Genomic DNA, 15,997 nt, shown 5'->3' with positions numbered 1-15,997 from the left:
ATTGTAATGTTTACTGATAAACTGACAAATTTCATTAACATTCCCTTACTAATTTAAAAGTTTCAGCCTGGGTTGAAAGAGATAAACATATATTAAAGTTAAACTTCAATGTCTTTAATTATTAAAATAGTAAACTAAATAACTATAACTTGGGTGGATACTTGCAAAGAATGAAATTAAAATAAAAATAATCACTGAAATATTGATAGGCCAAGCAGGTTGTTTCAGAATAGGTCTAATCTGCTCATCACTGTAACACTGTACATCATTAAGCAAAGGCTTTTTGGTGTGCCTAACCTAACTTCATTACTGTTTGTACTGAGAAATGGGGTTATATTAATTTACTTTCACAGCTATGAGTTCATGCTAATGATCACATGATATCAACAAACAATTGATAGTATTGCCTGAACTAACTGCCTTTGGTTCCGTCTGAGTCTAAACATGTGCAATGATTGGCTGAATTGAGAGAAAGAAGAAAAACAAAATGGCACAAAATTAGTAATGTGTTGTGCAACTGCAGTGCTTCATTCATGAAAAAACATGATGTGCTGAATCTGCCATTCAAATTCTAGAAACAAAGTTCAATTTCAGACTCAAAGAATGTGAAAATAGTTCTGGACTTCCAAGAGTCCAGAATTGTTCTAGATTTGAGTTCTATTTGGCACATCCTTACATGAGAATAAAATGTGAGAAAATACTGGGCGCCAGGATGAAATTTTTTGTTGCCATGGCAACTTGGCACCCAAGATTTGTTGGGGCCTGATTTAAGGTCGTTTTTCCTGCTTCTCATCTTTTTTTGAAAGTGAAAGTCTTTAAACAACTTCTGTCTTCAGTATCATGTTTAGCATTATGAAATATAATGAATATTAAGCATAAATAGTGCTTGCTATGATTCTGACTGTTTTGTCAATAAATCTGCTTGTGCTAAGTGTCTGGGCATATATTTTGTTATAATTTTGAAGTGTTTAACCCTTTAAGAGTGACATTGGTCCATTGAACCAGACCCCATGTCTGTGAAGTTATACGTACTGTAACTCTGAATTTACTAGGTGTATCTTCATGGAATATGGTGATGCTGTTACTTTTAATAAATATTAAAAACCTGCTGTACATAAAAATCAGATTTTTTTAATAGTATTTTTGCTGAAACTTTTTCTGTGCATTTATGGAGTCAGTTTGACTCAGATTCTGACTAGTCTGAGTGCAAGGTGATTTTCATTGCTAAAAATGAAAATACTTCTTTTCATCTTATTGTTTTCGTATTTAATATGCAGAACTTCATAAATGAATATCAAGAATATTTTTAAGGTGAAAGATTTATCTGTTACTTTCTGTACCTAACACTAGCTGCAGCTAAATTATCAATACAGTGAAATTGAAATGAAATTGTGAAAGATAGGAAGTAAAATGAACTTACCCTTTTTTCTTCTTCTTTACACAGTTGGAACTTGATTTGTTTACAGTTTTTACTGTTTATCTTTTCACATATAGTTTATAATTAATTTTATAGTTTTATTGCTTGGCACATATGGCATATAGTTCACATATGCATGAATTGCAAGGGAATCACATTACTGCACAGATGTACTACACTCATGAAGTTCTTTACTTGTTGCTAAACAAGCTAAGCTTTATTAGAATTTTTTTCTAACTTCTTGCAAGAAAAGAAAATATTTCAATTTTCAGATATGCATTTTAAAACATAAATAATGCATAATTTAACAAAAAATAGAATGTCCAAAATCAACTATATTTTAAACCATCCTTCTAAGGTATAATTAGGTTATTAAAAATGTTAAATGCTGTGAATGCAAACATCTCCTACCACTTAGTTACAAAATTAAGACATCTTATGACATATAATTGTTACCAAGTTTAAAAGAGTTATTACAAATATATCAAGTAATGTGATGTGTTTCAGAATTATACAGGAGGAATTTACACATTTTGATAATAAAGTTAAAAAAACTACTTTTACATTCCAGATAATTACAAGAGAACTTTTATTTTAACTCGTGTTTCACCTTTCGAGCTTCTTCAGGGCTAGTGCATAAAATTGTTTGATATTACTGCTTGTGGTGTTCAGTTTCTCAGGTCTGCTGTAAAATGTCTTTTGTCAATATGTAGAATATTATTATTGTCCTAATATTATAGTTATGATATTAACTATATAGCTGCACTAACATTTTGACAAAAATTAAGATAATTACAAAATGTTTTATATTAATACAAAACAAATAGCTGGAAAATAAAAGTTGCTAGGAAACAAAATTTAAAGTTAAAAGAACACAAAGTTTATGAGTTGTGTTAAAAAAGAAACATCAGTTAAAATAAACGTTTTCTTATAATTATTTGGAGTTTAAAGTTCGTTTTTTCTAACTTTATTATCATAATGTGATCTTGTTTTGAAAACTGCCTTGAAAATTGAGAACAAATGGGCAAGACTTCTTTCATGAGTTAGGAAATATCAATATCTCATAATGGCTGGAGACGGCTTGAATGGGTCACGATGATGACAAAACCTTGTCGAAACGTTGTACATTTGCTGTTATGTTAAACTTATATTAAAGTTTTTCTTCATTACCCATTCAAGCCGTCTCCAGCCATTATTAGTCTCAAAGTGGGTTCCTAATCATCGAATTTTCAATATCTCAGTAAATGGAGATGTTGGAATGCTGACACTGTACATTGGAATTTGGATTTGTTTATAGATTGTGTGTGTATATCAGTGATGGAAATGGGGGGTACACATGGGTACACACCGTGTACCTAGTTCTCAGTTTATATTTTATTCCCCATTGGTTAAGTTTAGTATTACTGAAGAGGTTTATTAACCCTATTGTCACAGGTCAAAGTCCATGTTATTGCGTTTGTTGACTTACATTCAAAATTTTTTTTAACTAGTATTTTATGAATTTATGTCAATAAATTTGGTGTGAAATTGTAGACTATAATTAAAATTTTAGTATTATACATTAGTTAATTTCTTAATTTAAAATTAAATATTATAAGAACACACCTAGATATAATTTTTTGTGTGTTACATGGTATGTTGAATGCAGCATTGGTTCAAATTAGATGTGTGTGATATCCAAATACAAAGTCTAGTTTCTTACAAATTAGGAACTCCAATTACCGATATTGACAAGCTAGAATATAAAATAAGAACCTCCTGTCTTTTCTATTTGCTTTTTTTATACCTATCACCCCACTCCATATACCTAGTTACTAAAACCCATTTCCTTTCCTATTGTGTATAAAATAAGATGATGTATGTGTTGGAATTTTGGTGTTATACTAACTAGAAAAAGAAAATCAAGAGCTCTCATGTCACGTGACAACAAAAGTGAAGATTGAGAATTTTTAAGATATTTTCTTTTGAAATTAAGAAATTAGAACTTATACTATATAAAAATTTTAATTACAAAGTACATTTTGATGCTAATTGTAGTGACATACATTAATAATATAGTTGTTTTACTAAATTTTGAGAGCAACTCTGTGATAGACTTCTATGATTTGATCCTTATACCTAACATAATGTGGAAGGGGGTAAAATGTTCCCAAAAATTTAATTTCTCTCATAGGAAAGTATCTTTTTTGTTCACTTTCCCTCACATTTCAATGATTTTCCTCTAAAAACATGATTGTGGGAAATCAACTAAGAAAATTTAATTCCCTCACACTAAATAGATCTTCCTCTATAACATGGTAGATTTATTGGATATGGAGTTTCTGTTTAACATAATAGGACTGTATATTAAGAATGCAAATAGTTATGGAATTGGGTTGAAAGTGCAATACTCCATGTATTTATTAACATGCATTCAAATTTTAATGTAACAACAGTACATTTTTTTATAGCTCTGCATTTAGATGGAAGAACTATGGAAGGTTACTATTTCTTAATGTTTATCAGTATTTTGGCTAAAACAGAAAACTACATAATCCACATAATGTCATCAAAAATAAAAGAATATCAAACTGTAGATTAAGGAGTTTGTAGATTAAAATAGATTAAGAACAAATATTTATCATATCACTTTAAGTTAGTGCATTTACTATTTTGTAAATGTTATTAACTAGATATAACTGGAAACTTCAAGAAGGATTTACTGAATGGCCTGGGTCTAATTCCAACATAAGAAAGAGAAACTGTTCAACAGTGCAAATGTTGTTGACTAGAGCTAGCAAAAAGGAGGCTTCACTAAATAAACTAGGTCTAAATTATTCCAACAAAAAATAGTTCACAACCAAAATTCAAGCACTCTCATCAGAATCCATTTCACTAGAAGTTATGTCACTGGTGGACATATCTGATATGTCCAGTTGCTGTTCTTGGACCCTTTGTTTGTGTATATATTTGATGATGTCTGGGTTCCTTTTTCTTAGCCTCCATCTGGCATACACACTTTCAGGATTATATGTGCCAATTTGATAATCATTCAACTTCACCGCCATGAAGTGGCTGAGTGAATCTGATCACAAAGAGGCTCTTCAGTCTATTGTGATCTGTTTTATTACAGAAAAGCCTCTTTCTGCATCAGAAGTACTGACTGTTAGAACAAGTATGATTTGTAATAAAGCACAAATGTTAGGTAGATCTCCTTCTTGAGTTAACAATACTCTGCTCAGTACTCTGAATTGGTCCCATTTGACTATACATAATGCAGGATTAAACCCTTTTTTCTCCATGATTTTTCTAAAATGCTTTGCCAAGGCTTCAACTTCATCTTGACCAAAGCTATCTGCCCCCCAGTGGCACAGCGGTATATCTGCAGATATACAATGCTAGAATCTGGGTTTTGATACCCGTGGTGGGCAGAGCACAGATAGCCCGTTGTGTAGCTTTGTGCTTAATTCCAAACAAACAAACCAAAGCTATCTAAAGCTTTTTATCTTTAGGCTAAGATTTCACTTTGGAAATCTGAGCTTTCTTACACATATTTTCTTCTTTTTCAAGCACATCTTTGAACCTTTCTTGAATAGAATAAATTGCTCCTGAAAATAAAAAATAAGAGTTCAGATCTTTAACCAAAATGTCAGTTGTGCTTTCGACTACTTGTCCTCTTTCTAGTGACAAAGACTCTCCATGGAAATCTAAATTTGTAAGATCAGCCCTTGCAGTGTTTATGTTTGATTTCTTTATTTCCTTCACATTGGAATGCTTTAGTGTTTTCATTGTTGCCTTGATCTTAGATGGGAAGTATGCCATGATATAAAAAGTTTATTGTAGCGCCAAGCTAATGTACATGAGCAAATCAAATATCTTTCCTTAATTTAGATGCTCTGCCATAAACTTGTGCAATTTTACTTTCAGTTTCTTCAATGACTTGGGCTGTATGTATCACCAGTGGTTGCTACATTTTAAGCACTGTACTTAATGCTCAAGCTCGGTGACTTCTCCATCTTGTTCCGTAAACATTTCCTGGAGATAAAAATATGCTGTTAAATGTCTCACAGGTATTTTTTCAATGAAGTTTTGTGCACTGAGGAAAATTTATATATAAACTGTAATAACTCGGATATTTGTGGAACCAGCAGTCTTGACTTTTCTGATGCATCTTTCAATGATAGTTTGAATCTGTGTACCATGCAATGAATACCAACAGTCTCTGGTAGAAACTTCAAGAATTTCTGATACACTCCTTTTCAACACCAAAATTCACAGCAGCTCCAACAGCCACAAATGAGACTAAATCTGACAAATCATCCACTCGTAAATATTTTTTCAAACTGTTGCACAAATGATCAAAAATATTGTCTACATCAGGTTTTTCCACATTTTCTACACATAAGAATACAGTGCAAGGTTTATAATCTTTCAAGTAGCACATATACACAATTTGTACCACCATTGCATAATACAGAAAAAAAAATATGCTGCTTTGAATATCATTTACCAAATCACATTCAAATCTTGAGCAATTAATTTTATAAACCCTGTACAAGCCTTAACAGATAAATACCTTGATGTAATTTTAACACACTGAGCTCCACCACTCCTTTCTAAAACCTGAAGATCACCAATGAAAGCTTTATGTGTCTGATTGCATTTTGCAACTTTGAATGCAGTCACAAATTTTTTGAACGTCATTTCTTTGTTGGCTTCATCTAGTTTTGAAGCTGATTTAACTATAGGCCACTTTTCAGGCAGAGTAATTTTTTTGCGAAGCTGCATCCTCACAGCACCTGTGAAAATCACTGGATTAATGCATTTTGATGACTTTCAGCTTCGTAGTTGTTGTTCCCTTGAGAAAAGCATCACTGTATTTTCTTACATGGCCAAATGTATTGTAATGTGTTACACAATAGGAACACCATATTTTATCCTGTTCAGTTTTAAGCCATGGTCTGCCTATCTACCAGCTGGTCTGAAACTTTCATTCTGGTTTACGAAGCTCTTAATTTATTCTACTAGCTGATGATAATCCTTTGTTTGCCCTTGGAGATTTTCTCAGATTTGGGCATGAATTTTGCTCCAGGAATAATCTCAGGCTCAGCTAAAATTAATAAATCGTATGAGGTAGTTGCAGTTGAACATGTGATATTGCAGGTAACTTTAAATTCAAATTTAGACATTAGCCTACATATTGTACCAAAGCAAAATTGGCTTATATTATTAATGTGATAGAAGACTACTATTAATAGTCAATATACAGGTGAATCTTTTTCTGATATGGTATATACGTCCACTCACATAAATAGCTATTATCATTTGGTGCTGCTATCTATATGCAAACTTGTTTTATGCATGCCACAAGCTCTCTATTTTCCTTCTATTGGAATTGACTGATTCCAATGTGTGTCTCATTCATATCATCATATTGTTAAACCTCCGCCAATAACAGTGCAATATACTCTCCTGATACATGTGATTCCTTCTATTTAATTCTACCGAATTATCACTTTGATTTTTGGCAGAAGATGGAAGCACCAGTTTTCAGTGGGGAGGAAGGGTGGGAAGTGTGGGAGGAGGTAAGTACCTATCGGAAATACATTTTCAGTGAAGGAACATTATAACTTCTGATATGGTACATTACCTCTTCTCACATATTAGCTAGAATTCCACACTGAATAGGTGGAGGGACCGGTGCAAGGAATACAAAGAAGCACCTTTTGAAAGCATCCAAAGGACACTCCCTAAGATGAGACAGTCACATTCTAAAATCTGATGTGGGGAACTGCACCACTTTTGAAGTAGGTATAGTTTTCATCCATTGTAGAAAGATGTTGCATATATGAATGGAAAACAGAGGAGCACATCCAATTGGAAGAAAACTATGGCCAGAAAGTGTTCCGAACCATGGAATATTTATGAAACTCAATCCCAGAAATTATGAAAGTGGGTACAATAAAAAGGATGAGCCCCTAGATGTAGAGTAGCTAGCATTATTTTCACAGGCTGCAGGTGGGGGATACCTGTTATTGGATTTCTCTGCTATTATCCATCATGAGATTGATCGATATATGGGCCAGCCTTTTTCTCCTGAACTTGCCCCACTAATCCTCTTGAAGAAGCCAAACCTGTTCGGGCCAATGAAAATTTGATAGCCTTTTTACATCAACAGAATTTGCAGTGTTTTTTCTTGCCCCTGCTGCTGAATCAGCTAGTTCTAATATGACATTTTTCGACATGATTTCTCAGGTATGTTATGCTTTATCCAATTTCCCATTTTTCTATGATTCCTTATTATCTCCATATTAGCTTGTTTGTCATCTTTGGCTCTCGCTTTACACGTTTCACTGCAGTTGGGATTTTCTGGGTCGTGATGCAACCTTGTCCTGGGTATTTTTGCCTCCTCTTTCTTTTTGGGATTTCTGTATTTTTTCTTTGGTGATATGTTTTTGATCATGTTTTTGAGACTTTGGAATTTCATGTGTAATCTTGCATCAACATTTGACCCTTTCCTTTTTGGTTGCACATTTGTCACAGTTAGAGCCATGACATGCTCCTATTTCTTTCCTGTCCTGGTCCTTATCTACTTGTCCCTTCCAGGAGTTTTTCATATTATTGTTTTATTCAATGTTGATGGGCATGTCATCAACATTACCCTAGACTAACCAGAGGGTTCTGGTCTAGTGAGAGCTTGACTATATTATATTGTTACCCTTTTGCAATCTTTCACTACAGTTTTATGGGTTCTTCAGGTTTTTATCAGAGGTACTTGTCCTACTCTTTCTTTCTCCACCTTCTTTGTCCTTGGTTCCCTTTTCCTTCTCCATGACTTGGGACCCTGCTGCCTGCCTGCATCTGTCCAAAGCAGTACACGATTTTCTGACTCTACAGAAAGTTGCACCTGTTAATCATCTTTCTCCAAGTTGTTTGTTGTCCTCACACCAAACCGAATACTGGCAGCCTATACTAGATTTGTCCTGCCTCATTTTCAATCTGCCCCATTTTACTTAGGAGTTGTTTCTCGCCCTTAGGAGGACTTTTTCTCAGGTTTATTAATTACAAAGAGGAATGGTGTGAATGCTTATTTGCATATCTAGATATTTCATCACTCACAACCTTCTCTTCAGTTTATTCTCCATGGGGTCGTTTCTTAGTTTTGCACACTGCCCTTTAAAATTCCTTCAGTTATATATGTTTTGTCGAGCATTCAGAGCATTTGTTCATCACTTATATGCTCTTGGGTTGCGCTTTCCTCTTTCTTTGATCAACTGGCTACTGTTTGCTTGTTTTGACCAGGAGTCCGACTGTTATCCTTATCAGCTGCTCCTGGAGGTGGCTGTAATGAGAAGTCCTTACTGCGACCTATCCAATATCTTGGCCATTTGGGTGTTTTTCTTTTTCCACACACATCTCAGTCAGGACTGCCCTTCTCCTCTTCAATTTCATTCAGTGGGTTTTCAGTTCGATTACCGCTTGTGAAGTTCTATCACTTTTGGGGACATGATCTTCCATGGTAGCTCTTATCCCCATAGGTGAGGCTTATACGTGGGCTCTTTTGTGGGATTTTCATGACCAGGGGAATTTTACAGGGACCCTTTGTGAACTGTTATAAGCCTTCCTCTTACCTTTGTAATTGATTGGCATTGGTGGTCAGATATAACTCGCATGTCAGTGGGTGTCATGCTTCCTCTTTCTCATCTGTTTTTCCACATTTCATAGATGCACTTGTTTGGGGATACAGATGTGCATTGATCAACTGGAAGATTCAGGGTTTTTGGTCTGTGGCTGACAAGTCTCATCCTATCAATGTCCTGGAGCTTCTCGCTGTAGGTCATGTTTTGGTTCATTTTCTCCATATGGCCAGAAATCCTCTGGTAATGAACCATTCAGACTTTTCTTCAGTGGTTGCTTGTTTCAATCACCAGGATGGCACCCATTCTCCATCCTTCTGTATTCATATGTTTTTGGGCCCACACATCTGATATTCCTATCCCTGCATGTCATGTTCAGGGTACTTTTGTTCTTGTCATGGATTATATTCTTGTCCAGACAACATTTATCTAATGGAGTGGTCTCAATCCTTTTTCCAGTGGCTTTGACTTCAGTGGGGTACTCCTCACAATGAGGCTTTTGCCATGTCCCTTAACCACAAATTGCCTTGGTTTTGGTCTCTGGTTCCTCATCTTCTTGCTCTGACTATCAACATTTTCAGCCAGGATTGGACCCACACATTTGTATATCTTCCCATTCTCCTTCTTCTCCAGGTGATTTCATTCATCCTTGACACTCCATGTTCAGTCCTTCTGATGGCTTTTTCCTGACCATCCCAACTATGGTTTCCATGGATTTTCCATCTCCAACTTCCTCCTCTGTTACTTTTTCCCCTGTCTCCATCCCATCTTTTCCACCCTCAGTCATAGGTGTTTCATCAAGGCCTTCCTGTCTTCACTCTTAACTCCTGGTTTTCCTCTGGTCATTGGCGAGGTAATTCTGCTTCTCTCAACAGTTAGTGTCTTTTACAGGCTTGTGTCATTTCCAGTTCTTACATGGAAGTTTCTCAACACAAATGGAATCTTTCTGTCATTGGTTTCTAGGTCCAGGGTTTTCCCCTGATCAACCCCTGTTCTTCATCAGGCATATTTCCTGTCTTGACTTTTGGATCAGGAATCTTCTGTCTCCTCGGTCTTGGATTTTTGGGTGGTCCTGCCACACACATTTCGTTTTTCCCGATCTCACAGGTATTTACATTTCGTGCACTTTACCTGTGGATGTGTTCCTTCCAGATTTGTCATCTTCCATGGCAGAGTGCCCTTCCAGATGGGGATATTAATGTGGTCCTGCACTGCCTCACTTTGCCTACCTTCCCAGTGCTCCTTGTTTCACCTTCCCATATATCTTGCTTCCTTCTCCTATTTGCCTGTGGATGCTGGAGGTCTGATTATTTGCCATCAGTGTTTCATGTACTTATCATCCTTCTACATATCTTCTCTTTTCTGTGGATTGTTTTTCCTCCTTAACACTTCAGCAGCTCGTGAGGATAACTTCTCCATTTAGCTGCATTCCTTTCCTCCCATTTCACACCTTTGTCCTGATTGACATCTGTGTCCTATATGTGCTCTTCTTTGTTATATTGCCTGTATGGCTATCTTTTATGGTGTCCATTCCAACCTCTTTCTTCCTTCGTAACCATCCTCTGTTTGTGTTCTTTCTCCTTCCTCTTTCACCAGTTGGGTTTGGCTCTTCATTTGATTGGTTTCTTCCTCTTTGTTGTCTTCCTCCTGTACTTTGTTCTGAGTGTCTTCTCACCAAATTTGATACCTTACCTTTTCAGTGGTGTTTCATCATTGTCATCCTTTGAAGGTACTTCTTCAATCAGGCATGTGGACTACCCATGATGCATTCATCTCTCACTGTTTGCATCAGATCGTGGTTTTCTTCCTCTTCAGACCTCTCTTGCCATACCCACCTGTCATATCCTCTCTTTCAGGATTTGTTAATAGTTCTCTCTTATGTTTAATTCTGTGTTATATATAACCAATAGAAAGCCAGAGTTTTCATCTATCAAATGACATATTGTATTATCTTGTTTTCTGAATGGAGAATTATCATTTTCTCTGTTAGTACAAGCTTTGTTCTCACGGAAGAGATAACGACTAGCTTGGATGAATTTGTAACTGTTCTTGTCTCATAGTTAGAAAGCCAGAAAAATTGTGATAGTTAGGGGAAATTGTCTGCTTTTTGCATGTTATTATTCTATGTTCTTTAGTGTATTATTTAATTAAATAAAAATTATTTTGTGCATTACTACCATTAGTGTAAAAGTACTTTATTTCTTGTTTTTGATGTTTATTCTTTATTTATTATTATAAAAGTAACTAAAATGTAAAAATACAGATCTCTTTAGGTTAGTTAAGGCTAGATTAGGTGAAGTAAATAATAATAATAATATAATAAAAATGTTTCACAAGGCATATGAGCAGCTCGGAGTATCTCTTGGGTAATGTAATTCGATAGTGTAACATGAGCTCCACATTCCCCAAGAGATTTACAACGTATAATGGCATGAACAGTAGTTAGACATGGTAGAAAGGGCAATAAAATAATGAAATGTTTCACACTACATTTGAAGTCATTCTAGAAAGAAAAGGATGGTAATTTAGATTTATTTTGGATTTTTTTTTTTTCTGGTGTTTACAAGGTCAGTCAAATTGACTAATCTTTTATAGAGTTAGGGTAGAAAAATAACAGATAAAACATAAAGTTTTACTGAAAACAAGCATTTGAAATGTATTTAGAAGGTTTTGGAGATTACGCATGTGAAATTCAAGATTTTTGAGATGAAGAAAAGTATTTTTTAATCTCAACATGAAAACCATTTTGTACTCAGACTGGTAAAGACTCAATTTATTTACGGACAAATATATGAAAATTTAGTAGTATCAAAACTAAAGAGTTTAAACCGGTACAAAGAGACCATGTGTTGGTCAAATTAACCAAGCCCATGTTGAAACATTTAAATGAATCATTTTGACCCAATTGTAACATATAAGATTGGTAAAATGATGAAATTATTTATTTATATTTGCCTCGAAATGAAAACAAATTTAAAAGCTGATCGTGATATTACTGCACATTTTAAATTATGACTCTGGTAATTAAAGATGGCCACCCATATAGCGTGTTTCAGTTCTATGCCAAACCTGCATATATTTATGTCTTCGGAAGAAAAAAGGATGAATTTTCAAACAACATGTAAGAGAATTGAAAAACAGGGTCATATGGTTTGGATAATCTCCTATAGGTAAGGGATATTGACATCTTGGTCTGATTTCCAGCAAATTTATGGGAAATGAGCGATCACTCGGTGATTTCCCATACAAAATATCTAGCCTTTCTACTAATTTCCCTTAATGAAACTTGATTTCATCGGTAGACTGGAAGAGTGTAAATTTTTACCCCTGTGTAATATAGTGATCATAGTTGTAGTGAAAGACTTTATATGTGAAAATTACCAGACATTTTAAATTGTGACTCTGGTAATTAAAGGTGGCCACCCACCTAGCATGTTCCCATTGCTCTTCCAAACCACCTATATTTATCTCTTTGGAATTAAAAAAGATGAATTTTTGAACAAAATGCAAGAGAATTGAAAAACAGAGTCATATGGTTTCAATAATCTCTGTATAGATGAGGGATAGTAACATTTTGGTCTGATTTCCAGCAAATTTATGAGAAATGAGCAATCACTCGGTGATTTCCCCCTACAAAATGTCTAGCTTTTCTACTGATTTCCCTTAATGAAACTTGATTTACTTAGGAAATTAGCAAAGCATAAATTTTGACCTCTGTGTGGTATGGCAATCATAGTTGTAATTAGATATTTTATATGTGAAAATTGACAGATGACTTAAGTTATGCTGTTGGATAACTCATTGATAAAGCACTAACCTTGTTAGCCAGGGGTTCCTGTTCTGGTGTTACTTTTTATTTGATTTTTCACATAGAATTTTAATATTAATTATTAAAATATAGTAATATAATATTTCTCCAGATTTTCACGGCAATGTGACCCATCTATACTAGCTTGTTGTACATAGGTGCAAGAATAATGAGATACTGTGAAAACATATAGGGGTGGGGAAATGATTTTTTGCACTAGCCCAAACTAAAGTTCTGCTTGCTTATTTTATTTTCATTATAATGTCTAAATTAATATACATTGCAAATATACACACATAGCTATGTTCATTCAAGTGACTTCTTCCACAGTATTACAAAATTAAAAGTAGTGTTATTTACTGTAACATGCGTAAAGGCTGGTTAATCAATTTACCTGTGTATTCCTAATTATTGAAAATAATGATTTAATTCAGAATATTTAAAAGTATGACATTTCTGGATAGGTTATCCAGACAGACTCTAAATGGTTGTTTGATATTTACAAACACCTCACCCTTGTCCATCATACCTTGAAAAAAGATGCAAAGTTCTAAATGAGTAGTCCAAGTCATATTGCCAAAATATGGCATTTTTTCTCATAGCAATAAAACTTTGCAATAAAAAAATAACTTGCATTTAATTTTGTATTCTTTTTTTTAGAAAAATGTATTTGCTAAATTTTTTCGTTTAGATTTAGGAAGCTGTTGCCAATGTGGCATAAAGTTTAATTAAGGTTAGTCAAAAAGGATTAAAAAATTTTTTTTTCACAGTGTGAAGAACTTGAGGAAAAGATGGAAAGAAACAAAAAAGTAAATAATGTAGAAACTTACAAGAAAAAGCTTAAGGAACTGAAGAGTAACCTCACAAAAGTTAAGAAAGAACTTGATGTGTCGAAAGAAAAGGCCAGTGAGACACCACCTATACTGCTGGAGCTAAAACAGCAGATGACTGAAATGAAGGTTTATCCCATATGTGCAATTTTATTGGCAAAATAAAATGTTTTCTTCATTTTTGGAAGTTATTTGAAGATTGTGCCACATAATCTGAATAAATTTATAATTGTGAGGAAGATCATTTTATAGAATATTAGAAAATTTGTATAACAAAATGTTTGAAAAATTATTTGAAAAAAACACAGGTCATTTGTATCTTTGGAAATATAGCTAACAGCCTTAATCACTCAACCATACATTAATGATTTCATGTAGCTATCACAAAGTACTGTTTAATGAAAACTAGCCAAAAGCCTTGATCCTACAACAATACATGGATAGCATCTCATAATTGTTAAAAATTTACTATTCATTTTAAAGGTAGCCAAAAACATTCCCTAATAAAAGAACATTATGGAAAGTCAAAGTTGTACAACTCACTAAAAACATAAAGCTTGCCCTGATTGTGAAATAATACATGGACTCCATTTGTAACTATCATGTGTCTTCTATTTACTGAAAAGCAGCCTAAAGTTTGCCTTATTTATCATACTTTATATGGAAATCAGCTTGTTGTGGCATGTGCAGTGAAGCCTAAAATGTGAAAGTAATATTAATGAATTAGAAAGAATTTGGAATATATTTACTATTATTCTTTGCTATGTTAACTTGAGATGGGACAAATATCTGATCTGATTCTGTATTTCCCCATTCAATTAAATTTGATTAGTCCTGATCAGATATTAATTTTGTGAGGAATTGGGTAATCAGCATTTTCATCAGTGGATTATGTCACATTATTATGCAGGCATGATACTATTTGTAAGTGCTCACACACAATTGGTATTTCATCATTTAGCCCATCGGTGATTTCTTCTAAATTATAAACGTAATAGCATTTTCTCTGATACCAAGGAGTGAGAACACTAGTAGTCATAATACAGATAGTTGTTATTTAAATATATTGTATTTTTGTATGCAGTTGTATGCCACAGTGGTAGCAATTGTAAGCACAATTCATTCAACTGTTTCAGTGGGGGATTCAGGGTGTAAAGCACTGTTTCACACTGCAACATGCTGCATTCCTTTAAAGAACCTGAAAGGCTGCTCACTAATGCGGAAGTACATTCTTATTAAATTTTCAAAAAATAATGACAGATTCCAATATGGTCTTACCTCCTCCTCAATCTTCTATCTGCTCTATAAGTATTGCTAACATATCTTCATCCTCAGTGCACCAGTTTACCCCACCAATTTTGTGCCAGTATTGAACATGTACATATCGTGTGACTACTCTCCACCATTAGTTTTGTGCCACCTTTATTAGCACAGCTAGCACCCTGTGCTATTCCTGCTCAGTCATCACTTTCTTGAATGGCACAACTTTGCTTAGATCTGTGTATTTTTGCATGATGCTACTGTTTATGATTGTGCTTCTTTGCCATTTTAATTTTTTTCAACAGTTTTCTTTTACTGTGTTTGCATTCATTTGGCTCAAAGATGTTTTTTTTTCTGCATTTGTTTCTTGTTGCCAAATTATACAAGAACTTCATATGAATTCACAATTCAATGTATTGGCTATGGTAGTTCCCATTACATTCAACAACACTACTATTATGACTTTGGGTTTGACTTTATCTGCAGAAGAGGTACAAGCCTTAATTTGCAGGGAGCTAGATTCATATGTTTGGCCAGTATTTTCTCACTTTTTCAACCTGACAATGTTGCTGAGGAAGAAATCAATCAAGGAGAAGACATTTTTAGACTCTTTTTCTGATGCCTTATTTTCGTCTGTCATACCCTACACCTCTTCAGGAGATTTCACCTTTCACACCCTTTTGTTGGTTGCTCATGTCAGTGGACGATGCATATTCAGCTTTTTCTGTATGTTTGAGATGAGGGTGATTTCACTAATTTTTTTTTTCCTTTTCCTGTTGCTGTGCCTCCATGTCATTCACTATGGTAAAGATTTGTCCTCCTCTCCTCATATTGCTTCCAGATCTCCCAGTGGATCAGTGATAAGTTTTCAACTTGTACACTTCACACTTGGTTGTAAAACCTGTGGTAGGTGTGCCTCAGGTGCCCTTTGTGTGGCTTTGTCTTTTACACGTGGCAAAATTAAGTATTTCACATCATCGGTGCTCAGACTTTGGTAAGTTAGGTATTTATATGTCTAATCAGAATATTTAAAAGATGACTATTTCTGGATAGGTTATCCAGACAG

General features: G+C 34.4%; 1 protein-coding gene across 1 annotated transcript in view; it reads left to right on the top strand.

The window, feature by feature from the left end:
- LOC106472098 (GRIP and coiled-coil domain-containing protein 1-like) overlaps nucleotides 1–15,997 on the top strand; it is a gene marked incomplete at its 5' end in the record, with an annotated part of 71,842 nt that overhangs the window by 14,258 nt on the left and 41,587 nt on the right. The window contains one exon of the mRNA XM_013932730.2: nucleotides 13,612–13,800. Within this exon, the coding sequence (XP_013788184.1) occupies nucleotides 13,612–13,800 (189 nt within the window). The remainder of the gene's footprint in view (nucleotides 1–13,611; nucleotides 13,801–15,997) is intronic.

The sequence above is a fragment of the Limulus polyphemus genome, unplaced genomic scaffold, assembly GCF_000517525.1.
Source record: "Limulus polyphemus unplaced genomic scaffold, Limulus_polyphemus-2.1.2 Scaffold117, whole genome shotgun sequence".
Taxonomy (NCBI): Eukaryota; Metazoa; Arthropoda; class Merostomata; order Xiphosura; family Limulidae; genus Limulus; species Limulus polyphemus.
This window is presented reverse-complemented; position numbering and strand designations above follow the sequence as displayed.